This window comes from Nannospalax galili, unplaced genomic scaffold, assembly GCF_000622305.1.
Source record: "Nannospalax galili isolate Female #2095 unplaced genomic scaffold, S.galili_v1.0 scaffold1118, whole genome shotgun sequence".
In the NCBI taxonomy this organism is placed as follows: Eukaryota; Metazoa; Chordata; class Mammalia; order Rodentia; family Spalacidae; genus Nannospalax; species Nannospalax galili.
In genome coordinates this window covers 784,754-811,500 of record NW_008342011.1, presented here as the reverse complement: position 1 = coordinate 811,500, position 26,747 = coordinate 784,754, and the positions used below count along the sequence as shown (strand labels likewise).

The 26,747-nt window shown below is 40.6% G+C and overlaps 1 protein-coding gene across 1 annotated transcript in view; it reads left to right on the top strand.

The window, feature by feature from the left end:
- Macrod2 (mono-ADP ribosylhydrolase 2) overlaps positions 1-26,747 on the top strand; it is a 2,130,377-nt gene that overhangs the window by 1,925,608 nt on the left and 178,022 nt on the right. The window contains exons 8-9 of the mRNA XM_029565754.1: positions 7,434-7,481; positions 14,911-14,994. Of these exons, the coding sequence (XP_029421614.1) occupies positions 7,434-7,481; positions 14,911-14,994 (132 nt within the window). The remainder of the gene's footprint in view (positions 1-7,433; positions 7,482-14,910; positions 14,995-26,747) is intronic.

Here is a 26,747-nt window from a genome sequence, read left to right as displayed (position 1 = left end):
GCCTGTCTGCTGGCAGCCATGCTCATCAAAGACAGAGCAGGGCCAAGCGTCTTCAGAATATGTTGGGGGATCCCTCCAGAGCTATGGATTTTAGGCCACTCCAGATATGAACTTCCATTACTACAGGTCATAGAATAGACACCAGCACAGAGCACAAACGCTCCATTTGGGTAACTGAACAAGTTCCATGCTTTGATCTCCTCTTACATTTCCAATGATTTTTCTCCCAGAGACATCACAGCCCTTCCTTGTCTTAGAGTTCCACGTCTCAATCCACTAACTTCCTGATACATTCAGATTTATTCAAGTCACTTAAAATTTCAGCAAGCCAGGCTCATGAGCAGGTCTTCACTCTCCCTAAAAGGCTCAGTACGAAAATTTAACCCCCAACCCCTACCACCTCATAGAACATCCATGAAACTCCTTGTCTCCATGGTCACAGAAGACAGTGACACAGGACCATGTGTCCTAAGCCTAGGAATATTCACCACAACCCCTTCTACAATGGTGATAGGTCTGATCTCATACTTGGGCTTCTGACCTCTGATCTTCTCACAGCTGTTGACACCTGCTCTAAGATGCGTTAATGGAGCTAGGGACATATCTCAGTTGGTAGCATGCTTGCCTAGCATGCAGAAGGTCTCAGTTCAATCCCCAGCACTGCATAAAGTGAGCATGCTAACCCATGCTTATAATCCCAGCATAGGGGATGTGTAGCAGGAAGATCAGGAGCTCAAGGATATCTTCATCAATATAATCAATTTGATGCCAGCTTGGCCTACATAAGACCATTTCTTTAAAAAAATAAAATGGGAGCAGGAGAGACGGCTCAGCAGTTAAGAGCACTGGCTGGTCTTGCAGAGGAGCTGGGTTCAATTCCCAGCACCCACATGGCAACTAACAACTTCTTAACTGTTACAGGGATCTGACACCTATTTCTGACCGCTTCAGGCATTGCATGACGTGGGTGCACTCACATATATGCAGGCAATACACTCATACGCATAAAATAAAAAATTTTTTTAAATTAAAAAAAAGAAGATAGCACAAGATACCTATGATAAGAAATGAAACTGCAAGACAGAAGACTGCGAGCACATACAGTGCGAGCCACAGAAGGGTCATGGGACTGCTGGCCTTGACAAACTGGTCCCTATGTGTGGACATCCTTAAGACTGACACAAGCATACTGGATAAAATACTTCCAGTTCAGTTATTTTATTTCCATGGAGTTGGAGAGTTTGGCTCCATGACTCCCAGGGTAACATATCCCTTTATAACACCTTTTTTTTCATGTAACTGTAGCTTTCTTTGAAAGTAGTCTCTATTCTCACATCTCTCATACGATCAAAGAATCCTGGACACAGCCAATGATGCCATCCATCCAGCTATATGGAAGGTAGGTAATTTCAAACACAGAAACAATTATGCTTACACCCAGTTTGGGCACTCTGTACCACATTAGCATTAGTTAGACATCACAAAGTAGTTTGGCTTAGATGTCCTTGAAAGATGGGCTTCTACTTTTTGGAAAGATTATCCTCCAACACAACAATATCAGTATATCCAGTTAGTAGATCTGAAGCTGCAGGGTCCCTGAACATCTTATACAAGCCTGGTCAAAACACTGGTTTCTGGATTTCATCTCCACACCTTTCTACTCATTACATCTTGGGTAGGACCTAAGAGTTTGCATTTTTAACAAGTTTTCAGGTGATAATGGCACTATTGACCCAGAGTCCACAATTTGAGAACCTTTGCTTTAGAATAAAATTGTGTGTATGTGTTCATAGAACTTCTGCTTTAAAATTCTGTGTATATGTGTGTGTGTGTGTGTGTGTGTGTGTGTGTGTGTGTGTGTGTGTGTTCTATTTCCCCAACCATTGTATTAATTATATAGACCCAAGGGGAATGATTAAGTCAAATTTCAAGTCATTAAAAAACTTAAGTTGCACTATTTTTCTGAGCGTGTACTGTTTGTTACTGGAAAGCAAGGTGCTTCTCAGAAGACAGATGTAATGACTAAGACAAAAACCATTTATATTAACTCTGTCCCCCATAAAGAAGGGGAAATAAGTATCACAGGTTTAAAGCAGGTTAGCCTCTTCCTTATGAAGGGGTTTTGAAATACATATACCCAAGAGCTACCCCAAACTGGTTATTCAGGAGAAACGAGTTGGGTTTCACATGCATTTCTATTCAAAATAAGAATCTGAGTCATATCTGTGTGTTTTGTGCAGAACTCAACAGGGTAATCTGGCAGAGAGTGGTGCATTGAATAAAACCAGCATCCATTATGAAATTAGCATCAAAGAGGCTCTTTGAGAGGAAATGGAGTTTTAGCTTCCATGTGATCTGTGCCTGGAAAAGAAGGGGATTTTTCTGGAATTGGCATTTCTGAGCACACAGAACAATGCCATCTGATGGATTGCTCTCTGTTTTGAAACGGTATTTGTATCGCTTTGGCTAGAAACCTCTGATTTCATTTTTGTCTTCTAACAAAGAAGTATGAAACTTGCAAAACTGTTTAAAAGGGCAGCAGCTCTCTGCCCACATTCCTTCAGTCTCCTAACCACTTCCAGGTTTTGAGTGGCAGGATTCTGCATCTCCATAGGCTATCATCTGCTTTTATATATTACCTGTCTTTTCCTGACATTACTAGGAAAAAAAAAACTTGCATTAAATAGAATGCATAAATATGACTCTAGCAAGCACATTATGTAGAATAATGTTGAAGTGAATCTAATTAATATGTAACTATATATTAAGTGCTTTCCAGACCAAAGATACTCTCTGCTTGATTTTAATCCAACCAGAGATTGAATTAAAATACCAAAATATTAAGGCATGCATTTTGCAATTTCATAATAAGTTCCTCTCATGAAAAAGAAGTTATCATTCAAAGCATGCTGCATTACTTTCCTGCCTAAAGTTGTTTAATCATTCTAGTTTTTGGCATAAACTTTAAGTGCTTCAAGCTGGTGTGTTAGAATTTTCTTTCCTTTTAAAATCTTCTGTTCTAGAGAAATAGATACATACACATGTATATACAAGTATGGAAAATAGTTACTATGAAGTATACTATAATTATGGAGACTAACAAGCCTCTAGAACTTCAGGCAGGAAGGTGCAGCCCCTAGAGATGCAGTAATATAGTTCCAGTCTGAACCAAAGGCCTGAGAACAAGACCAGTGGCGTGGTTCTGTAATAAATACTTGTAGGCATAAGAAGTAGCAAGAACCAATACTTCAATTTTAATTCAAAGGCAGAGATGTAACAATGTCTAAGCATGAGAGCAGCTAAGCCAGAAATAGGGGAGAGGGACTGTGGAAGGGTGCTCTTCACTTACAGCTGAAGCTCAGTCTTCCTGTTCTATGGGAACCTCCCTTGGATGGTTGATGCTCACCCCCATAAGGGAGCTGCTTTACTCAGTCTTCCTATTCAAGTGATAATCCGAGACAAACCTCACAAGACACACACAGAATGATACTGGGGCACCTTGTGACCTAGTCACATTGACTTCCAAAATTAACCATTACACCTGGCATGGGAGGAATTTTAGCCAGAAAGGACCACTTAAGCCTCAGATTATATAACTCCTCCCTTCAGCCATCCAAAGCTAGTTTTATTCCCTTATAGGTATTTTGACTGTTCAAGTCCATGCATTTGCTAGGTGTGTCCCTCTCTGCTAGAGTGTGATAACCTCTGTCCTGAACAAGAATTCAGGTAGCACTGCTTTATTTGAAGGGCAATCCCAGGTTATACCAACAGAGGAAGAATGGAAGAGAAGCAGCAGTTTAAATTATAAATCACTTACCAGTGTACCTCCAAGTCTCAAATTCAAAAGGGAGAGTGAACTTATGGATCTAGTATAGAATAAGCTTGGGATGTTTGTGAATGAGTTTGACAAACAAGGGAGAAGCCAGTCATATATGGAAGGCTGATCCCTGAAGGGTATTAATCCCCAAGAATTTCTTGAGTGGGCTCTAGCAGCCATAGGAAGTGCCAAGGCAAAGAAGTCGGGAGCAACAACAGGTAGGCATGCATTGACACGTCAGTGAACAAGAGTGTAGAGCCAGGAGACTTGTCATTTCTGGGAATCTGTTGTTGCCTTTCTGTTTCTCCATCTAACTTCAGCTCACCCATTAGATGCAACCTCACCTCCACTGGAAAGCTTCTACGGACTTTGTCTCTGATTTAACAACCTCTTGAGTGCTTGTGATAGAACCTCTGCTTAGCCCTAGCAGAGAGTCCATCACTTCCTGTCTGGTCTACAGTCTTCTCTTTATTTCTGACTTTGTGTGTGATTTCTTTGAGGAAAGGAGTTGTTAACCTCAATCCAAGGACATCAATGTAGCAAATGTAGAATAACAATATCACAGTAGCAAATAACTGTTTTTTTAAAAAATTTGCTTCTACTAAATTTTGTTGTATTTCATACAGAATATCTCAAACAAGCTGAATCATCTTTATAGCTCTGACTCTACCAGCACCCTTCCATAGCCCTCTCCCCTGCCCAGAACCCATATACTCTGTCCTGGGTGTTATGGCCCACTGTGTCAAGTCAGTGTTCCCAGACATTCCACAGTGCAAGTCCATCCACTTGCAGTTTAGTCAGATCCCCCTCATCTATCTATCCAAACACCTATCGTTTTCTTTCTTTTTCTAAAATGGAGCATAGGGTGGGGGTTTATTTACAGAGGAGTGGGTGACCCCTATTTACAGCTGCACTGGAAAGTCCACACTCAAATATAGATCCTGTGACTTCCCAACAGCCTCAGAAAATGGTGAGAGAGGGGCCTCCTGGCATTCTCAGCTTATATATCCTTAGCCCCTCCCCAAATGCAGCTAAGGTCAACTGATTAGGTGGGAGGGGTAACTGACTCCCCCACCTTGACTCCTTGATAAGCATGGGAAGGAGGTATGACTATAGCTTGCCAGCATAGTGGTCAGAGAACACTTCCAGTTAACACTCCACCTCTTCCTCTGGCTCTTATATTCTTTCTGCCAATCTCTTCAGCAAAAGTCCCTGAGCCTTGGAGGGGTGGTAGGTGTGAGATAATCTTCCTCCTATTGTGGCAAGGCACTGAATTTTCGGGTCTCTACATCGTCAGTTTTCTATGGATTGTTGGCCCATTTCAGTGAGATTCCCTCTACTATAATAATACAAATAGCAAGAAGCAAGAACAACTAAACTGTGGCTACTATAATTTCACCTTTGGATGTAAACATAAATGCTTGGACAGTACTTTAGCGGGTGCATCACATCCATCTAACAAAATTATTGTCGTGGCTTCCCACTGGGGTCTATATTCTCCCTGCCACAGGGGGTTGGTCTGATCTACGGTACCAGATGTGTGTTCCACCCCAAGAAGCAGGCATTTTATCCAATCAAAAATACACTAGGTGATCCACTATTGCACCAACAGGAACATCTTGTTTGGTATGTTGATGGTGAAACATGTGGGGTCAATTGTTGAGCGGAATTATAGGGGGTGATTCTCCCCCAGTCATCTGCATATCACCTTTTGGCACCATGAAATTCACACATCCAATGGCAGGGAATTTCCCTGCCATCTTGCTTCCTCTTAGTATGTGAGCTCTTCCACATGAACTGCTCTTGCATTTGTTTGTTCTGAGATGCTATCTGCCTTGTGATGACAAGCAGAAGGTTCTCAACAGAGACTAACAGATGGAGCCTCTTGATCTTGTACTTTCATGCTCTAAAACTGTGAACTAAATAAACCTCTTTTATTTGTAAAGTATCCACTTCAAGTATTTTGTTATAGCAACATAAAATGGACTAAAACAATACCTTGAAGCAACAGAAAATAGTTGAGTGTTGCCATCTGTCTAGGTGATAACACAAGTGTCACAGAAGTAAGAAAACTGGAAAAAGCAGTTGGAACCAGATATTGTTGACCTTAAATATGAGCAACAAAAGTCTAGGCTTTGCTCTTTGCACAGAGGGCAGTTACTGTGAGGCTATAAACCAGAGCAGAACTTTATTAAGTCTGATTTGGCAGCCACATGTAACAGGAAATTGAGTCAGAGGAGGGAAAAAGAAAGTCACAGTTAGGAAGCCTCCAAAGGCTTCCTGGGAAAAGGGTTAGAATTAGATTACAATGAAGTGTAACAAACAGGCAGGCAAGGCAAGGTTGGACGCTGACTAGTATTAATATCTTGGCTGCTGTAACAAAATACCATAAATAGGAAGGTTTATAAAACAGAAATGTATTTCTCATAGGCTAGAAATACAAGATCACAATTTCATCAGATTTAGTGTCTCCTAGGGTTTAGAGGCTTAGAGAGCTTTCTTCTCCACATGTGCTTACATGGAACAATTGGAGAGGGTTTCTCCTGGACCTCTTGTTTTGTTTTTTGTTTTATTTTACAGACAGGATCTCCCTGTAGCCCTAACTTGCCTGGAACTCACTATGTAGACCAGGCTGGCCTCAGGCTCACAGAGATCTACCTGCCTCTGCCTGTGTGCCCCGTGCAGCATTAAAGGCATGTGACACCACACCAAACCTAAACCTCTTTGTGGGACCTCATATGTCCCATTCATCAGGGTTATAGCTTTGTGATACAATCATCTTCCAAAGACCTCACTTCCTACTACCATCACCTCGGGGTGAGGACAACATAAAGACAGTGCGAAGGGCAAGGACATTCAGAGCACAGTACTGGGTGTGAGGAGCACTCAGGGAGAGAGATGGCATGCTGTGAGTTCAAGAGAGCCAATAGAGCCAGCCTTTGTGGTATGCAGCTATAACCCAGCACCCAGGAGGGTAAAGCAGGAAGATTCAAAGGCCTGGGCTACATATCAAGTCTCTGTCTTAATACATACACACACACACACTCATGAGAAAATCTAGCAACCCCACCATTGTAGTACAGAAAAAGCCCACATCCTGGTTCTCTTAGAAGGGTTAATCTGGGAAATTAAGGAAATTAATTAAAAATGGAACAACTAGTAAAAGCCCTTGAAGGTAGGTGATTAAAGTTTGCATTGCAGGCAGAGCAAAGCAGCACTCTTCCTGACAGCACAGGGACCAGATGATGTATACACTATTCCAACACTTAAGATGGGCAGGCATGCTTTCAACAAGTGTGGGGTATGTGACATTAAATTTTGCAGGTTAGAATTTTGAAGAATTAAAATAACTGATGCGATCATGTATAATTTTCATAAGTAAAACAAATTATGGCACATATAACTTGCTTTAAGTGTATAGTATCTCCTTAAAGGGGATGTGAACCCTTGGTGTTGAGTTTGCTGTGCATGGGTGTGCTTTCTTCCTAGCTCAGCACGATAATACAAGACAAAAGAAATGATTGTTTTAATATTGCCTTTTCCTTTTATTATGAGTTGAATTGGAAAATTCTGGTGTTTCCAGCTTTTATATGTATTTATCTTTTTCCATTTCCAGTAGATGATAATAATGAAGAAGCAGATGTTGACATGAAAGAAGATGCAGGTATTAAACTTATAATTTTACTATCTGGGGTAAAGTAGGGAACATATTTCATTTATGTATGATGCATAATTTCTAAAGAAAGACAATATTAGTAAAATAGAAATGTGGATTCAACATCATAAAAGAAGAAATAGCTATAGTAACTCTAAGGCAAATACAGTTACTATATTTAAGCATTATCTTGAACTTTGAACTTCCTCACAGCTTAAAATAAAAATCCAGTATTATGTTTTAGTTAACAGCATTGTACAATAAATCATACCCACAACTTGGCATTCAAAATAACTATTTATTATACTGATAATTTGTGTCTAAGAAATTTAGACTTCATAAAAGAGGAACTGATCATTGTATTATATGATATCTGGGCTTCAAACAGCTATGGGCTGGAATCATCTGGAAAGTTCTTCACTTACTTGACTGGCTGATGACAGGGTCCCAGCAATGGGCTGCAGCCTTATTTGGGGGCGATTTCTGAACATGTACACATCTTAAGTGCTCTAGGCTTCCTCCCTTGGTGACCAGCTAACTTCCTCTTGAAGAGTCAGTGAGCCAGGGAGGGAGAAGCTCCACCCTTTTACAATCCAGACTCAGAAGTCCTATAGCATCACTTCCTCTCTTCCAGTCTTAGGAACGATCATGAGTCTACCTGAAACCAGAGGAAACCTGTAGAACTTTAAGACCTCAACCGCGTCTGTGACCATCTTTGATGAATAGGCTCTTCACATTATGCATTTTGTTTCCATTTTTAAGGTGTATGCCAACCCCACAAGAAAGACCAGCCAGAAAAAGAAGCTTCACTATGTCCTTAAATAGTAATTCATGAATCAATAGACCTGAATTCAATTCTAGCTATACCATTTATTGACTTTGAGCAAGTATCTTTCCACAAAATTCATTGTATACATCTGGGGCAATAATCCCACCATATTGTTTCATTTTGAAGGTTAAACAAGATAATGTATCTTTTTAAAAAACTATTTTATTTATTATTTTATGTGTATGAGTGTATTGCCTGCATGTATGTGAGTGCACACGTGTCATGCAAAGCTGTGGAGGTCAGAAGAGGGTGTCAGGTTCCCCTGGAACTGGAGTTAAGGACAGTTCATACGCTCCATGTGGGTTCTAGGAATCGAACTCAGGTCCTCTGCAAGAGCAGTCAGTGCTCTTAACCTCTGAGCCATCTCTCTAGCCCCCGATAATGCATATTAATTGCTTCTCACAGTCCTTGGCCCACTGTCACAATCTAATATGTTGTTGCTTTTTGTTTTCTTTTTCTCATACATGAGGCTTAAAAGTCCCATGTTCTTGCCATGAAATGGGGCCAGACTTCAAACTTTAAAACAAAATTTAAAACTTCAGAGGTTTTAACTTTGCTTCTCCTTCAATTTGATGCCAGAGCATCTGATGAATTACTGACAATCTCGGTCTCCGTAGCTCCAGTATTAAGGAGCTTCAATTTGAATGGAAAGGGTCTCACTAAGTGAGGGTCAGTTGAAATGTCATCTGCACTAGTTTAATTTCTGTCCCTATCATGGAGATCCATTATTTTCGTAAAGAAATAGCTTCTTCTTATTCTCTTCATAAAAGTTCACTGGAGCAATGACCGTGGCTTCTCTCCTTTCTTCTACTGTCCAGACATGTCTGATTTATAAGGTTCCCTTGGTCTCTGAAAAGGCAATAGACTCAGCTGATGTGAGAAGTGGCTGGAGGATCTGAAAGTTAGAAGCAGAAATGCAGGATGGAGGAGAGACTGGAGCAGCAGCCATTGCCCCTGCCCATGTCTCCTCGGCATTCATTCCTGTTTTCTGTTAGCTTTCTAAAGAAAGTGCCTATGGCTCTCAGATGAGGGCTTTTCTCTGCCCATAAGAAAACAAACAAACAAAAATCTCTGTACAGGGGAGTTGGTTCCTCTGGGGGCAACCCCTCAATCAATGATAGACAAGAATTAGTTCGTCAATACTCCTATGGGTATACAAGGGAATAGCTCAGTGGTAGAGTGCTGGTGTAAGGAGCTTGGTTTAATCCCTGGTTTTACACACACACACACACACACACACACACACCTCTAAAACATATCTGAGACAAGTTCCAGTTTATATGAACAGTCCAATGGACATCTGTGAGCTTCATGTAGTTTATATTCTCTAGTAGCTGAGTTAAAAAACAAAAACATAAATAAATAGGTGAAATTGATTCTAATACCATTTTATATAACACAGTTTCCAAGAATATTATTAGTCCAACCTATAGTCAGATATTGTGTCTAGGTTTTAATGCTAAGCCTTTAACAGTGTGTGTTTTCTATCTACCTCTTCAGATTAGTCACATTTCAAGTTCTCTTTGGTAATGTTTGTGTGACTGCATTATTGGACATCACCATGCCATCACCAAGAAGTCTTTAGCAGAGTTGAGTTCAGAACGCTCATAGTGGGACTTGTTCATTGTTGCACCCTGCCATGCCAAATTTTCCTCTGAGAGACCTACACACTCTCTGGGATGCCAGAGAGCACGGATCTAACTAAACCATCACAATGTTCCTCTTAAGTTACAGTTTGGGGAATAAGAATATTTATTTGGGCTTACCAACATAGTTTAGAGGGTCTCTTACAAACACACGAACTCTCATGGGCTCTTTCTCTCCCATATTTGATATCCAAGCCATCAGTGCCCATCCTGCCCCCATGGTATGCAAGCTCCGTTGCCCCCTCTGAGTCTCTGGGGGTTCAGTTCTAGTTTCCTCAGAGGACACGCCTACCCAACACACCTGTATTGTCTGTCTTCCGTCTCTCGGTTTGCTTTCCTATTCCCTTTCTGCTTCTTCCTGGGATAAACTCTCAGAAAAACTACTTATAGTCAAATCACTGTCCTGTGTCTGGACCTGAAAGAATGCTTCCTGAGACAAGGAATGTTTGCTTTTGTTGGAAAACATAAAGCCCAAGGTAAAATTTGTATAATTCCAAACCCTATGCCTATGTAGATGTCTTGTTAAAAATAATCTATCCTAGATTAACTTGCATGAATTTCATGTTAAACTTAGTTATCTTTATGCATCCTCCACATGAGGTGTCCTTGGAGTATCCTTCAGCCATGGGGTCTTGTCCTTTAGCCAGCCTTATCTTGGCTTGGGTTTAGTGCCACAGATACACATTTCTAGGAAAAGGGAGTTGACTTCTCATTGACAGCTAGCTAGCTGCTCAGACCATTGAGTCATTTTAAGAAAATCATTAATTTGAATGCAGACCCTACAAGCTGGAGTCGGCAGTTGAGTCTGGGATATTATCATTAGTTCTGATTTTAATCCCACCAGAATTCCTGGGAGTTCTGCCTCCAAAAGCTGGACAAGTCACACTCAATGGCCCACGAATGTCAAGACAGTGGGCGTGGGGAACAACTTTCCATTTCCTAATGCATGAGTGCCAAAACCATGGGGGATTTGGGTGCCGGATGGTCCATGGTATGCCAGCTGGCCCTGCCAGATGCCAATGAGCAGGCGGGCTTCACTCTGATCTAACACTGGAGCATGTCGTTCTCAAAGATGTTCCCAACCAGACAGCCTCCCAAGACCATTAACCACTGCCTCCCCTCTACCCTGCATCATCTCTTTTCTCGTAAGTAGGAAAGCTGGAGAGATGGCTAAGAATTAGAGAGATGGTTAAGTAGTGAAAGACTCCTTGTGTGACTCAACCTTCTAACAGTCATTCTATTCAAGAGCGACTTGAATAACTAAAACCATGAAGTGCTGGTCAGTTGGCTCCATGGGCAGTTAGAGTGCTGATGTGAAGAGTCGGCAGATTCCTGTGGTGTGAACATACCTACCATGCTCTGCTTCAGTCTATGAAGATGGGAGGTCAGGAGAGGGGCCACAGTTTGTTGGTATGAGTTGACTCTCAGTACGCTAGACTTCAATTGGGCATGCACTCGGGAGGTCACTTGATGTGCATGATCTCATTTCATACAACTCTTCAGGGCAGGGACTTTCATTATCAGTGTTTCAAAGGGATTAGCTCTTACTTAAATAGCAGAGCCGGAATTTGAATCCAAGCTTTTCTGATCCCAGGGTACGTGTTCTTTAAATGTTTTGCTCATATCTTCAGACCCTTATAGTGAAGAGGGGCAGAAGTGTCTCAGATAAGGTCATTTTCATGGCTAACTTCTCAGTGAAAGACACAACTCAGTTAAACACCTAGAATTTCCTTTCAGTCTTTCAAGATCTTTCCTCTTTATGCCCTTTCATCTCCATCGCCATTCAGTGTACACACTGTTGATTTCGACCCCAGTTTGAGCCAGCAGGACTCTGCGTGTAGCAGCTCAGTCACAGAGCTGCCCATGCACAGCTGAGGTCCTGGGGTGGGGGGAGGATAAAGCCATGCTCATGGACAAGTTTCAGGGTCTAGCCTTTTCCAGAAACCAAGGAAACCTAGAAAACAGTACAATCAAGGAAAAGCATGAAGATGCTTTGGAAGAGATGCACAAGCAACTCTTGCTTCAGGTCCCCTCAGACAAAAAGGGAGTGTCTCACCTGCTCAGCTACTAGTTGAAATGTATGCACAGAGGCCATCTTTATCAGGAGCTTTTATTTGACTATCCCAGAATACTTAGCTCATGATGTCATGACATGATCAGATACTTGTGAATTTTAACCATACCCTCATAATTAGTATGCTTCCACACCCACTGAATACTCGGGGCTCTTTAAAAAATAAAGTGTTGAGCTGGGTATGGTGGTGCACACTTTCGATCCCAGCACTCAGGAGGCCAAGGCAGGTGTGAGACGGTGGTCAGCCTAGTTAAGGTCCAGGCCAACTGGGGCTACAAGGAGACCTTGTCTCAAAAAACCCAAACGAACAAACAAACAAACAAATAAATAAATAAAGTGATAGTATTTGGGGTTATTTAAATATTGTAAAATGTAGTAAAATAGATATTTTTCTAGAACTTCACTTATTCCTTAAGAGGTAGGAAATCAAGAACTAGAAATATAGTTCATGAAACCCCAATTTTAGGAAATCCCAGTTTGGAGTTGCATTTCTAGCCCTGGAAACTCTCTCCTGGATGCCACGCAGACAGCATTCTTTAGGGGCACAGAAGGGCCAGCATCTCCTCATGGTGAGATTGCCACGTCACCTTGCCCATTTTGTTACTCTTTGGGCCTGATATTTGTACACAGCGAGCTGTTCTGAGGACCTCATTTCTGGTTTTGCTGAACCATGCTAAGGGGTCAGCATGCATCTCACACCTGTGACAGAAGTCTGGGAGTTGCTAATGCAGTCATCGGCAATATTCTTCACCTTGGTCATGTAATAACTTAGATGTGACTGACTTGCAACCACAGAAAACCTAACCTGGTGCCCAGAAGTTTTGTAGTCTACGATGCCAGTGTTTTTAATAGCATATCTATCAAATGTGGAGGTTTTTTGTTCTATTCCTTTCTTAATAGATGAAGGGGGAAACACAAGTTAGTTAAATAGAATTTTAGAATTCTGGCATGAGGTGAGAGCTGCTACGAAAATGAGAATTAGGCATGGGTCCCGTTATGTTCTGGCCTTAAAGAAAGGCCCAGTGAAACAAAAATAAAATAGACTTTAAAATGAAATTCTCATTGCACTGCTCAGTACCAGAGATACAAGAGGGACTCGAAAAGACAAGAGCCCTCTTCTCGTGAAACTTACAGCCGTTTGTGCTTGTGTATGTAAATGTACAATAAAGATAGAAACTAAAGAGCACGATAATTTCATATACAAGTGATGTGATTGAAAGAGGCTTTCCTTATAGGGTTCTTCAGATTGTGCAGTTGAGGAAAGCCTTTCCTAGAAGACTGAATTTGGTCTGAAATTCAAAGAGTGAAAAAATGGGCAGAAATATGATTATATGTATTAGAGGGACTGATGGGAGGCAGTATGCAACAGCATGTGTTAAGGTCCTGAGGCCAGAGCCAGCCTAGCAGTTGTTGAACAGCACAGACGCAAAGAAGGGTGAAACTTAGAATGGTGGTACGGCCAGATGATTTGTGCTCTGCAGGGAATTGAATCGGGATGCTACTCTAAGCAGTGGCTTTTAAACAGGTGAGCAATAGGATCTGGTTGAGTTTTAATAGATTGCAGTGGCTGCTGTATAGAGAAGCAGATACAAGGAGTTTAGGAGAGGAGATTAGAAAGCTAGAAGCATGGATTTAGGAACGGCAAGAGGTGCTGCTGACTGGGCTGATTCATAGTGGATGAATACGGGATGCATTCCAGAGCAGAGCAGACAGGGCTGCTTGGACTGGAAAAATAATGGAGGAGAAGTTTAAGGGAGACATCTCATTTTTTAGTTTAAATTCCTGGGCAGGCAGTTTGCCATGACATCTCTTGAGACATCAAGTACTACGGAGGGAAGTGTGTAGGTATCAAACATGTAGTACTGATTGTTGTTGAGTTTCAAGTGCCTGATGGGAGTTGAGTAAAGGGAAGACATTAGGTTTGGGAAGAGGGTGACACATAAAACCCAGCCTTGCAGGGTCAATGGTGGGGCCTTTCTGTGGGACCTAGGACCCATGGAGAAGGGACTATAACCGTATATTGAGGATCACAGTCAACCCACAGAGACTACCAGGATTCTGGGAAGTAGATTTCCTGGGCTCCCCAAAATTGATATGGAGGAGAAAACAGAAGACATCTAGCCACAAACCCAATACACAATGCCATGAAAGCAGTAGAAGACACCAGCCTTGAGCTCAGCAGAAACATCAGGCTGGACACATAACTTAGTACCTAACGAAACATGCTGTGTCAGAATGGGGTGAACTTAGTCATGCTTCCTTCAAACTTCACTTTATTAGTCCCTGTATATGGATTTAAGGGAGCATTGAGAAAAATGAGAAACACAGTATTTTAATTAGGGACATATGAGAGAGCTACATAGACTATAGAGTACTAAAAAAGTCTGTTAAACAGAAGCAGGATGGTTCAAGCCACCCTGTCTCCTCAAAAATGAGGTTGTACTGCATTTCATTTAGTTCTCCTTTGAGGACTAAGATGCAAAGTGATGTGACACCTGTCAGTCTATGAAAGTTTAAACCAGAGTCTCTTGGACTTCTCTCATGGGGAGTTTTTAAATTTAAGAAAAGTGCTTGCATGTAATTTAGCATTTGTTTGAATCATTAATAATACTACAAGAAATGTTTGAGCTTAAGCTTTAAGTTTAAGGCTATGTAGGTTGGAGAATCAATATTCCTTGACAAAATTTAGATCAGTCATGATGACAGATGGATCTGCAGTTCTGATGGTGACAGAGAGATATGTAGTTATGGCTCTGTGTGTGTGTGTGTGTGTGTGTGTGTGTGTGTGTGTGTGTGTGTTCACTAAGAACACAATCTTTAAACTTAACACAGTTCTGAACATTATTGGCAAATATTTAAATAAGATTCATTAAATCTTTGTACTTCCAGAAGGGTTAGAGCCTAAAGGCCTCTCTCCACCCCACAAGAAGAGCAAAGCTAAGAAACCAGAAAGTTCAAAAGACTCTAGTGAAGGTAAGTCCTATACTTCTTGCTTCCTTTAAGAAATTATGCCATGAAGATAACTTTTTTAAATTTGTAAGCTGTGTCTATACTTTCACATTTAGATATTCTTAAGGGTTAAAAAAATTACAGAGACTGGGTGTAGTGGTACATACCTTTAATCCAAGTACTTAGGGGGCAGAGGTAGGTGGATTTCTGTGAGATCAAGTACATCCTGGTCTACATAGTGAGTTTCATGGCAGCTGGAGCTACAGGAAGATCCTGTCTCCCCCCGCCCCCCGCAAAAAAAAAGTCACAGAAATTCTGTACTTTCTTGGTATGTTAAGTATCTTTTGTGAATATAAGAAATCAGATATTTTGTTGTTAAAGAAAAAGCATCCAAGTTAAAATAATCTCAACATAATATATTTTATACTTCTGCAAGGTGAAAATTTGTGAGTTGTACTTCTAAGTAGGGTGTTCTCAAACTATGTAGAGAGAAGGTCAGGTGCTGTTGGTGATAACAGGTCTGTGTCTACTTCTTTTTGAGACCATTTGTTTCTCTCATGAACATATTTTTGGCGTTTCCAGAATCAAACCATAGCAATGGATGCTGAGAACATCTCCTTTCCTTAATGTTCTCTTCTGTTTTCTAGAAGCTGGAGTATCTTTGCCTTGTACAATGAATGGGCAGATCCAGATGGACTTAGGTTAATGCCGTCTTTCTTTTATAGCACTAGTACAGTTTACAAATCATGCACATTTCCTTTAAAAGGTGGATGGAGTGTGTTCTGAGTGCCTCAGCTACTGAAAGGCAGAATATACACACCTCCCACTTTCTTGCTTGGAACTCCACACCGCTCACTGAAATGAAGTCTGATAATAATGGTGCTGTTGGTTTGGGAAAGAACATAATATGGAAGGAGGACTGTAAGATATGTATAGAAAGAAAGGCTGTGAAGGATAAAAGGGAGGGGAAGCAGGAATGGGTAAAAGCAGAGAAGGGAGGAAGGGACAAAAGACAGGAAGGGCTCCATGTGCAGTACAGCCTGCACTGGGGAGGCCCTGGGCATGGGCTGACATCACAGGCCTGTGCTGAGTAGGAATGGCTGGGCTCTAATGTCCTCCTTGCTCAGTAACCGGCTGCAAACACTCTGTGGAGACAGTGGCCATGGAATATCTAAATGTTCCAGGGGATTCCTTAGCGTGGCCGCTGGATGTCGTGAACTAACTTCTCTTCTAACATCAGGTTCTTGCTTGAAAAGACAACTTGAAAAGCATATTTCCTTGACTGTCCAGCAAGCCCATAAATGTTGGCCCCCTAATAAGCAATGACACTGATCCCACCCTTATGCATATTAGAACCAGCTGACAAGGCCCAGCCGTAAGGAGGTGGGATTAGGACACTGGGTTCAAAACAGAACATTGCTCAATCTGCCCCACGCTGGCTTCCTCACTCTATGTTTCACTTCTGAATATGAAGCCCGGAACCTCTACTCTTTCATGCACAAGTTCACATGTTGTCTGCTACCTGGAAAGAGGTCACTAGGGTGAGCTCACCATATACAGAGCAGAGTAGGCCTGATCTGATCATCTCTGTAGGCAGGAGGGTCTGAGAGCCATGTGAGCTGGGGCTCTCTTTTCTCCCAGGCTCATTATAAGGGACAAGGTATATAGGGCCTGACAGTGGATGTTCCCTCCCTTCCATGTAAGGAGCAGAGAACGAGCATTTCCTACACATGATAAAGAATAGAAAGAGGGTATCAGAAGGGGTTTGCAGAGGTCTGGCATTCTGTTAGTGATGACGATGTCCTATGACTATCACAATCAGGACTATGATAAAGTACACACTGTCCTCATCACTGAATTGTGCTTAGAAGATTAGAACAATTTGCAAGAGAACACAAAACCATGACGAAGACCAGAATCTCTGCTTGGTCCCAGCTGGTGAGCTTTGTTAGTGTCTGATGAGGCAAGCAGTCAGCACATCCATCTCACTGTAATGAAGTCACTTCCTGGACAATCACTGAAGGCCATACTTGGGAAAAGTTAAGTGAAAAAAATCACAAGTGCTTTTCCCTGGAGAGCATGCACCTCACAGGATGCCTACCATCCAAGATATGACCTACAGTGAAGGTGGTTTTCCAAAGCCTGAGTCTGTTGGTATTATAAAGTGGGTAATAAATTACCGCCGTTCTATGACTGTCTCACTTCTTCAACTTACTCTTGAAAGTTTCTCTGATTAAGTTGCTTTGCTCAAAAGCATCCTTCACTAACCCTAATGTGACTCAGTGGTATGGCTTTACCCCTCCAAATACCTGATCTAAGAATGGCTCTGAGTCATCCCATTTCGGAGGTAAATGTGATAACTTGATTTGTTTCCAGGGACATTCTGACGGTAACATCGTGGTGAGACGTAAATGTTACTCACTCTAGAAACATGGGAATTATGCTTTGGTCCTATGACAGCTCCAATGGAAAATAAAAAGTAGTGATTCTTAGGGAAGGAATGAGAAAGGCCTGCAGTCTGACAGGGAGTAGGCCATGGTTCTAGATATGGTGCTCAGTGATCAGTGCTTCTGTTCTGACAGTAACTCCTATTCCTGAATTCATGTATTGTCCTGTTCATAGTATTCATTCCTCATTACAATTCAGGGAGGTACAGTCACTTTCCTACTGGGCATGCAAGTAGATTGAACCCCTGGGTAGAGGGGCACATTGTAATGTAGATCATGACCCTTCTTTTTGGAATGTTCCCTCATTTAAGAGATCTCAATTTTTCCTAGCTATTCTCCCGCCCCCCTCTGAAATTTCTGTTTGTTTTTTTTTCTTGGTCTTTTTGAGACAGGGTATCCCTGTAGCCCCAGCTGTCCTGAACGCACTATGTAGACCAGGCTGGCCTTGAACTCACAGAGATCTGCCTGCCTCTGCCTCCCGAGTGCTGGGATTAAAGGCATGAGCCACCACGCCTGGCAATTTCTGGTATTTTTATTTAGGCGTCTCTCTGCTTAACACCCCTGTGACTTAGCCCCATCTCATTTCTCTCTTCTTTAGAGTCCCCTGCTGAGACTCTGCCCTTACAGACGCTACCCATGGTCTCAGTTTACTTTAAAACACACATCTTCAGAAAGATCATAAGAAACAAACTCTCCTGAATTTTCCAGTGTATAAAATCATAAAGACTGTATTTGGATTTAGGAAACATATGGACAAATTTTCTCATTCTACATTTTTTTTATAAGTATATGTTGCAAATGGTTCTTTAACATGCCCAAATCCATGCAATCTGTTAATCTGTTAATCTGTTAATCATAAACTCTTTTTTTTTTTCTAGAAATGACACAGCATGTACAATAGTGAGTCCCTTCTGACTTATAGAAGTTAGAACTAGGCTTTATTGTAAAGATCTTTTAAAAATTATTTTTAAGTATGTGCACTTGCATGTGTCTTTACCCATGGTGGCCAGAAGGGTTGACTCTCCTTTGAACTGGAGTTATAGGCAACTGTGAGCCTCCTGATATGGGCCCTGAAAGTTCCATGAACAAAGCTGAGCTCTCTCCAGTCCAGGACTAGTTTTTTGTTTTGTTTCGTTTTTTGTTTTGTTTTATTTTTGTTATTTTTGTTTTTGTTGTTGTTGTTTTGAGGAGGAAATGTTAACAGCACCAAGTTTTAATTGAAGCATTATTACTTCAGCAAATATTTTACTAGAATATTAGGCATCAAAAAATAAAGCAATTTCTAAATATACTTTTATACTTGCATTTTTGGATATAGAGGGGTTTTTATAATTATTTTGATTGAAATCTCAAAAGCAAGTATACTTTGACTTGATACATTGCAATACCATGCCAATAATAACATTATTGGTAGTTTCAGACCATTAATTGAATTTCTTGCATGTGAAATGCTCTCCATGAGCCAACACACCATAGTAAAAAAAATGTTTGAAAGAAAAGTATGGTTAATACCAACTACGTTAATTCCAACTCATATTTTTCTTCCAAAATGAATGAAAGAATGTCATTATAGAAACGTCAATGGAATGTGCACCTCCCCTCAGTCCTCCCGCAGTCCTTCTGAAGTAAATCTGTAAATTCTCTTGTCTAAAAAAATGTTAGTTTGATGTTTTTATTCTAAAGTCAGTATTTCTGAATAGAAACGTTGAGAGTGGTGGTTACTCATGATAGCTCAAAGATATTTTCCTCAAATTGTATCAATTCTATAGCTGCTGAGAAGTAACTTGAGATCTAATTATTGCTTCTCATTAGTGCCTTTTCTTTCTGGCTGCTTTCACAATGTTCTCTTTATCATTTGTCTTTCAGACTTTAAGTATGATATGGTCAGGCACAGATTTATCTTTATTCATTTTTAGTATTTGCTATATTTCTTCATTCTAGGAACAAGCATCTTTTGTTAGTTCTAAAACCCCTTGCCTTACCAGATGTCACTCCTTTACTGCTTCCTATGACCCTCAATCTTTCATGACTTCTAATCCCTGACGCCCCCGACTCCCCTGTTTCCCATGTCGCTTCTTTCTCCCATGGCTTCTGGTTAAATTTTCAGGTCTGTTCAGTTTTCTAATAATTTTCTATCCAGCTCTACTTAATCTGCTGTCTATCTCTTCACTTAATTTCTCATTTTGGTCACTATAGTTTTTTTTTCTATTTTATTTGTAAATGCACCTTATTTAGTTCAGTGAGCAGATAAAATATCTCTTTTCTTCATCTGTATCTGGGACGTCACTGCAGTCTGGGCATGTCTGTCTCTGCGGGTTTTGCTTCTGCAAAGTCATACTTAGATTTGTTCTTGTGCTTTCTCCTTGTCATGTTTCTTAGACCTTCTTTCGTGGGAACTTTTGAAGTCGGTTTATGAGCTCATTTATTTACACCTGGCTTTCTGAAGCACATGAAGCTCCTACCAGTTTAGGAAGACCTTAAGTACAGTTTTGTTTTCTTTACTAAAGATTATTAAACCCATGTTAGTGGATGTATCTGCTTGGGAAATCTCAACAGAGACTTTTTCCCCTCTCCAGTCAATGCTGAAACTAATGTAGGCACATCTCCCACTGTACACATAAAAGCCCTCATTTCCTTACATCTATGGCTCATTCAAACTCAACCTCTACCTTGTGATTCTCACAGAATTCTTTAAGCTTGCATCACCAGCATCACTTGGGGATTTGCTAGACATGCATAGCAAGGACTTCATCCCAGACCAACAGTCTCAGAAACCTGAGCTAGGTCCAGTAACTTATTTACAGCCCTCCAGGTGATTCAGATGCATGCTCAAGTTTTGAGGAACACTGTTCTCCAGTGTAAACTATTTTTAATTAGACAATGTCTCAAAGCAAACACCTATTTCAATGCTCGCTTATAACGCTTAATTCAGATTTCTTTATCATTTTTGGTATCTAAGGGTATCCTTTGCAAAGATGTCAACTCAGCTATGTAAATCAAGAATCAGGTAGCTGGAGAGATGGTTTAGTGGGTAAGAGCTCTTACAGAGGACCTGGGTTTGGTTCCCTGTACCCACATTGTGGCTAATAGCTATTTGTAACTCCTGTTCCAGGGGCTCTAACACCCTCCTCTGGCTTCCCAGAGGTACACACCATGTGGCTCACACATGGTACATTTATACACATAAAGGCAAAACACTTATACATGTAAAACAAACATCAAAAAAATTTAAAGAATCACATAGAACACAGATGGATAAAGAGATGCTAGATATAGATAGCACATACACAGAAATACATATATGCATATATATGTATGTACTATAACCTTTGGGGGAAAATATATATATAGTTGACCTAAGAAATTATCTTAGAGGAGTGAAAGATTTTTAAACATATGTATAATCGGATATAAAATGAATTTGTATTCATGTATAAAATAATTTTTTCACTTACTAAAAAACCTAGGCTTTATTCTGCCGAATTTAGTAGTCTGTTTAAGATACTAATTTTCCCTATACATGCACTTCCAATGTCTTCAGTGGTCTTTCATAATGAATGGCACTTCTCCATCATTTTTTTACAGAAAGCTCTGTTACTTTGACTCTTGCTCTGCAATTGCCTTCGCATAGACTGTTCAGTAAGCATGAATGGGATGCTCCTTGTCCAGGAAACCCAGCCCTCCTGATCCTAATTCAAGTAGCCCTATATAGTACATTAGAATATTAATGATCTCTTTAGTCAGATGAAATTCTGTGTGCTAACATTTTGGAGACAAAGCATGGTACTAGGTTGGCCATTCTGTTAATACTAGAGTTATTCACTTTACTAAAATAATTTTTTCTGAGTCCTTGAACCATTTAAAGACTGCACATCCTATTATCTGAGAGGCAGAACTTCCTCTCTGCTCTGTTGTCTCTATATTAGAGCACTGAGTGACATGCTGTTTTGTGAGTGGCTGGACAGAAGGAACATTCTTTCAGAATGCCATGCAGCAGTTCATGCATTATATTCATAAACATGATCTTTAATTTAATTTTTTTGACAAGTGCAGTGAAGTGTAAAATCAAGCAGTCATAATTTTGACTTTGCCATCACTCAAAGAAGCTCAGTGATTGACCAGCTTTGAAGAAAAAAAAAAAAGGAAGAAGAAGCAGAAATGAGGAAAACAGCTTCCTCATGAAGAAAAGCTTTGTTTCAGCCTGTGGGTTTTTAAAATACTAAGAGTTTAAACAAACTAAATTTCCATGGTAAAGATTAGAATTCAATAATTGCCTCTGTCACCATCTTGCTGTAATGGTACTCCATTATCTCCACCATATGATCTAATCCTTCACCTAATAATGTCTGGGGTCTCTTTTAGATATCAAATTGAAATTCCATTTAACTATCACACCTATGAAACCAACTCTTTATGAGTGCTTTCCTAGATGTCCAATGAGTATTTGCATCCTTAATTCAGCATCTCGGAATCACGCTTTTTTATTGTCATATGAGCCTCTGGGAACATCTAAGGCAGCCCTCTCTGTTCACAGATGAGGGAACTTTCCTTTAAAAACAAAAAACAAAAAACAAAAAAAAAAAAACAAAAAAAAAAAAACAAAAAAAAAAACCCTCTAAAATTGTTTCAAGGATTCATGACAATTGATACTAAGTGAGCTAGTGGAAAAAAAAAAAAAGACCAACTCTAATAGGTGCCTGCAGTGCATCTTTTATAATTGTTTTAAGACTGTCTTTTAAAAAGTCCAGTAGATATCCAAGTTATTTGAACTATGTATGTTTGAGCATTTATCAATTTTAATCTAGAACAGAGTGAGGCATGAACCACTCACATTAAATCACCTTTGTTTTATTGAAAACTCCTTCCTTGGTAAAGGGTTGAAGTGTTAGAGTGATTTTTCTCCTTCATACTGGCACCATGATAACAGATAATTGCGGACTTATAATATTACTAACTTTTCAGCAGACAGTGTTTTATAAAGGTTTTGTTTGTTTTGTCTTTGAAAAGAAGTGCTGCTTTTGTTTTTTAACAGTATCAGATTTTCACATTAGGATTTCGCCTTTATATTTCAAAATTTTAATTTTCTATTGTAGCAAAGTTGTTCTTTCCTACTATACCAGAGAGAGCCTTAAAGCCAGCCACCCATACCTGAATTACCTGGACACATGCCATGCTCTCCTAAGGCCTAGCTCAAGCATGCCTGTTCCTTCCTCATGTCACTCTGGAGCCATCAAAGGCGGTCTCAGGAACTGATTTCACCTCCAGGGATCATTCTCCTGAAGAGTGAGGCACAGAAAAACAGGGTATAGTGTTCTCCCTGGGCAAAAAATGTTAGCAAATACACTTGAATCATTTCTCAGTTCTCCATCTTGAGAATTCCCTACTGGCCACTAACAACCTTTGCTCCTGGCAGGGGAAGATACACAGATGGTTTGTGAGAAACAGCGTAGAGGGAAGGCAGGCTGACTCTAGAATGTGGGGCAAAGGCAGGATGTTTTTCTGGGTGCTTCCTAAACAACTGCAAATTGCTCCCTTTGGGAGACTTGCTCATTCTGTCCAAAGCAGTCACTGTGGTGAATACTGATGGCACAGATTTTGCAGCTAGGCCCACCTTCTACCAAAACAGGAAGCCCGTGGTTATCAGATGCTGAGCACTACTTCTTCTGTCAGTTTTTTGCTTTTTGTCTTTTTTTAATCTTTTTTTGTCTTTTTGAGACAGGGTCTCCCTGTAGCCCCAGCTGTCCTGGAACTCACTATGTAGACCAGGCTGGCCTTGAACTCACAAAGATCTGCCTGCCTCTGCCTCCCAAGTGCTGGGATTAAAGGCGTGTGCCACCACACCCGGCCCTATTCTGTCAGTTTTTGAAAAACAGCTTATCAAACTTTTAGAAAATCTGAAAGTGCAGTAATGAAAGAAAAAACAGAAAAGCATTTTCCCCCTAAACCATTTGAGAGTAAGTTGCCGAGCGTCTTGTGTCCCTTACCTTCAAACATTTCTCCTAGCATCTTCTACAAATATGGGCATTCCTCCTACAAGACCAAAATCAGAGTTCAAAAAAATCAGAGGGCTGGGAGATAACTCCGTGTGTAAAGCGTCTGCTGTGCAAATGTGAGGAGATGAGTTCAGATCCCCAGCACCTATGTAAAAAACCGACATCAGGCCTGGGTGTTAGGGAGAACAGAAACAGGTGGATCCAGGTAGCTTGCTGGTCAGCCAGCTTAGCCAAAATGGTGAGCTCCAGGTCCAGTCAGAAACACTCCCCCCAAAAAACTAAAGTGGAGAAGCAATTGAGGACAATATCCAATACCAACCTCTGACTTCTGTGTGATCCCATAGGGGTAAATACACCTACACCTGCACACACACACACACACACACACACACAACCCATATCAGAATGTGAACACTGATATAGGACCCCAATCATCAAGCTCCAATATGGTTTTACTAATTTTTCCCAGTGATGTCCATTATAACGAAAAGATCCATTGCAAAACCAAGCATTATATCATGGTATCATGTTTCCTTGTCCTCTTCCAGCCTGGAACAGTTCTGCGTTAATTTGACTGCTGGATTAATGACACCTTTGAACATTGAATGACTGTCATTTTGTGCAGTATTTCTAGCTTGGGTTCATCGGGATGTTTTTCTGTGACAGGAGTCAGCTTACACACTGCTGTAGACCTCGCAGACGTGACTGTGGTTTTGTTCACAGCATGCTCTGACGTGTGCATGGTTTCCATGTGTCTCATTAGGATAATGCTCATTTTGATTGGTTGTGGTTGTGTATAAGAGGCTCCTAACCTAGACTGCTGTTCTTTGGCCTGTAATGGTAAGTATCTAACAGGAAAGTACATTGAAACTCTTCCTTATAAATATCATATTCCCTATTCAATTTCCCGTTTATTATTTATTTATGTGGATTCATGGTTTCTTATTACTCTAGACTTTGCATCTATCATTTCTTCAATGTGTTCATTATATTTACTGGAGAATAATATTTAGAAATAAGTTCTGGGTGGCAGGTGTGTGGATCAGTATTTGAAAACATTATCTAAAATAGAATGGTCAGCTAATCTTGATAGTTAAATATGGGAAACCAGCTCACAAGTTCAAGTCTTCTCTGTGTCTTCTTCTGATTGTCATATGTTCTTCTTACAGAACATTCGTTACAACTATAATCACTACAGTAAACCCAGGTTTGGTTAAACCTTCCAGAGCACAGCCAGAATGGTACCACATTAGGATGAGAGGCAGCACGATGATCTGTTTGGGGTTCAGGGTTTCAAAGTCTTCATTCTATTGTATCATCAAAATTTGTACTTTTATTGCATAACAGCAAATAAACTAGCAAAGGGTTCACACATATACACATGTATAACCATGAACTGTTCTCTCTTTCAGTTTTGTAAATTTGATAATACATATAAGGCAAAAATCATTTCTACACTGGCAAGGTTCATTGTTTTTATTACATTCTCTCTCTCTATCTTTCTTTCTCTTGCGTGCACGTGCACACACACACACACACACACACACACGCATTTGTGTGCATATGTATACCATGGCACCCACTTAGCCATCTCGCTGGCCCATGTTAAGATTCATTGTGATATGGAAGTCATTCTGCTGTTTCTTGTTGGGCATTCTTCCAGGTGGCAGAATCCCTGAATGAGACTACATGACTGTTATCTGGTCTGTGTATAGAGATCAAGGTACATTTTAGTAAGGGCCTGCGTGTGCAATCCCTGTTTGCCTTTCCAGGTCACTCTCTGGTCTGTTTTATATGTTGGGGTTGATGACCCCTAGGTTGGCCTCCCTCACGCTCCAGCTTAGGTGGTTTATCCAGTGTCTCAACTGATTTTCAAGCTCCAGGAGATTTTTATACCTTTTTATCTTTGTTAATGAAATTTTCATAGCATAACTACACTGTACGTGTTTTTATATTTTCATTTTGGAGGGCATGGAACATTTAGTAAATTAAGTTATTTGTGTGTGTGTGTGCCAATGACTGATGAACAAATGTATGACCCCCATTGAGAAGTCATAGGCTAGAACAGTGGAGAATTTATTCAGGAGGCTGGAAGGTAGGGGGAGAGTGGGACAGCACTAAGAACATTCATTCTCCTGGAGCTGGAAACCACTGTTCTCCAGACAACTTGCAGGTGGCCCATTCCACCTCTAGCTACTTAGTTTTGATGAATCACCTCTCAGGGTTGAAGTTGGTAATGGCCCTTCCATGGCTGACCTTGAGGATCTTCATGAACCTTCATTGGTTCCTTTCATTCTATCCACATCATTTAAATTTCACCCTCACTAAGCTCTTGAATGTTCCCTTACAGAATGGTAGCCTGGTAGTTAAATTCCTGTGGAGATACCTCTTGGCTCCTGTGACTTGGGCTGAGTCTCACTTTCACCACATCTAACTTAACTTCTTCCTTTCCACTTTCTGGAGCCTTCCTCGTCTTTTACTCCTTACTCAGCAGCTATGTTTGTCTTCAAATGCTACTTTGTGTTGGTAGTTCAGTGATCTTGCTGGTCACCCACAGACATTGTGTCTTCATTCTACTGGTTGAGGTAGTTCAAAGGTAGAGAACATAGGTATTAAGTCTTGATGAAGTGTGTTAAGGTCACATTGCAAAAACCCACAAAAAGAAAATGATGAAAAATCAGAATTGAACATGTACTGGTGCAGCCGTTTGGGGGAAATGTAGTTTGCTCCAGCATCTACCATACATGTAAATAACTTAGTTTCTGAAACTTTGTGAATAGGTTCAGGAGAAAATACTGGAAACTATTAATGAAGAACGATCAGAGATACGCAGATGTGAGTCTGGAAGCCCATAGCTATATTGTATAATCACAGGGCTCAGCAGTTCAGAATGAGGAGATCATTGTGTGTCAGCCAGGGATATGAGAAACTGTGGATTCCTGTCTATGCTGACAGACCTCAGTAAACCTCTGGTTCCTGTCAACTGTAGGATTTGATCTTTATGATCTTGACGGTCCCTTCCTCCTGGTTCTGTGAAAGATGAAATTCAGTTCCAACATCATAGACTCATCATTTGTGTTTCCTGTTTAAAGTCACTCTTCCACAGAATTTGCTGACTCTAAATCCCATTGCTTTTGCTGAGAGGACAGTCACACTTTGCTGCCTGTGCAGCTCTACTAAATCAAATGTGAGCTTCAAGTCTTCCATGGCACCAAGCTTTATTTCAGGAGTTATTCTTCCTTTGTGTATGAAAATTTGCGTTTTGAATGCATGCCATCAGCAAAGTAGTAGAAAATTGGAGGCTGTACTCTAGCCAAGACAGAGGAATATATATATA